This window comes from Austrofundulus limnaeus, unplaced genomic scaffold (genome assembly GCF_001266775.1).
Source record: "Austrofundulus limnaeus strain Quisiro unplaced genomic scaffold, Austrofundulus_limnaeus-1.0 Scaffold2421, whole genome shotgun sequence".
Classification (NCBI taxonomy): domain Eukaryota; kingdom Metazoa; phylum Chordata; class Actinopteri; order Cyprinodontiformes; family Rivulidae; genus Austrofundulus; species Austrofundulus limnaeus.
Genome location: NW_013954823.1, coordinates 1,928 through 3,284, shown reverse-complemented (window position 1 = coordinate 3,284; position 1,357 = coordinate 1,928). Strand labels below are relative to the sequence as shown.

The following is a 1,357-nucleotide window of genomic DNA, read 5'->3' as shown; positions in this document are numbered from 1 at the left end:
AGTTAGAGGACAGGGGGACAGTTAGAGGACAGGGGGACAGTTAGAGGACAGTTAGAGGACAGTTAGAGGACAGTTAGAGGACAGTTAGAGGACAGTTAGGGGACAGTTAGAGGACAGTTAGAGGACAGTTAGAGGACAGGGGGACAGTTAGAGGACAGGGGGACAGTTAGAGGACAGTTAGAGGACAGTTAGAGGACAGTTAGAGGACAGGGGACAGTTAGAGGACAGTTAGAGGACAGTTAGAGGACAGGGGGACAGTTAGAGGACAGTTAGAGGACAGTTAGAGGACAGTTAGAGGACAGAGGACAGTTAGAGGACAGTTAGAGGACAGTTAGAGGACAGGGGGACAGTTAGAGGACAGTTAGGGGACAGTTAGAGGACAGTTAGAGGACAGGGGGACAGTTAGAGGACAGGGGGACAGTTAGAGGACAGGGGGACAGTTAGAGGACAGACTGGTCTGGTCCTCACCACATAGCTGAAGATGAAGCGGGAGTGGGACAGTTTCAGGTGTTTCAGCAGGCTGTAGAGGGTCCTACAGTTCAGGGTACACCAGGGACAGTGCAGGTCGTCCCTGGCCTCAGTCTGCTGTCTCGTGTTGTTAAAGTACTGAAACTAGAGGAGCAGAACTGCAGGTTAGAGACCACACCCCCTCAGGTGAGGGGTGGACAGCAGGTGACCTCTGACCTGGTAGAAGATCCGGAGTTTCTGATGAGGCTCGGCTAGGATCAGGTCCCTCCTAGTCTGAAGGTCAGAGGTCACGGAGTCCTTCAGAGCTGCAGGTGGACAACAACCAGCATCAGTCACGCTCACCTGTGGGAGGTAGACACACACCTGTCTGCCTGTCTCACCCTGTGTGGGCGTGGCCCTCAGAGTGCTGGCTCGGGGCTCCTGGTTGGTCTCGGTGTTTCGGGTGGACAAAGGTCTGGCCACAGGAGCGGGGGGACGCTCCGATAGCTCGGTGGTCCAGCGTAAGGTGAACTGCAGGTTAGGACCCTGAGAGAAGCTCTCGAAGGGAGGCAGACGCTGCTGGAGGAGCAGAACGATAGTTTCTATTTTCATTTACTAAACTTTACTTACTATAATTTATTTACTATACTTTATTTACTATACTTTACTTACTGAACTTTACTTACTGAACTTTACTTACTGAACTTTACTTAATAAACTTTACTTAATAAACTTTACTTACTGAACTTTACTTACTGAACTTTACTTACTGAACTTTACTTACTAAACTTTACTTACTAAACTTTATTTACTGAACTTTACTTAATAAACTTTACTTAATAAACTTTACTTAATAAACTTTACTTAATAAACTTTACTTAATAAACTTTACTTAATAAACTTTACTTAA

At 46.9% G+C, this 1,357-nt stretch overlaps 1 protein-coding gene across 1 annotated transcript in view; it reads right to left on the bottom strand.

Moving 5' to 3' along the window:
* LOC106510968 (polycomb protein suz12-B) overlaps positions 1-1,026 on the bottom strand; it is a gene marked incomplete at its 5' end in the record, with an annotated part of 10,221 nt that extends 9,195 nt beyond the window's left edge. Inside the window, 3 exon segments of the mRNA XM_013999704.1 lie at positions 469-612; positions 685-773; positions 849-1,026. Coding sequence (XP_013855158.1) covers positions 469-612; positions 685-773; positions 849-1,026 — 411 coding nt within the window.
* Between the last annotated feature and the right edge of the window lie 331 nt (positions 1,027-1,357).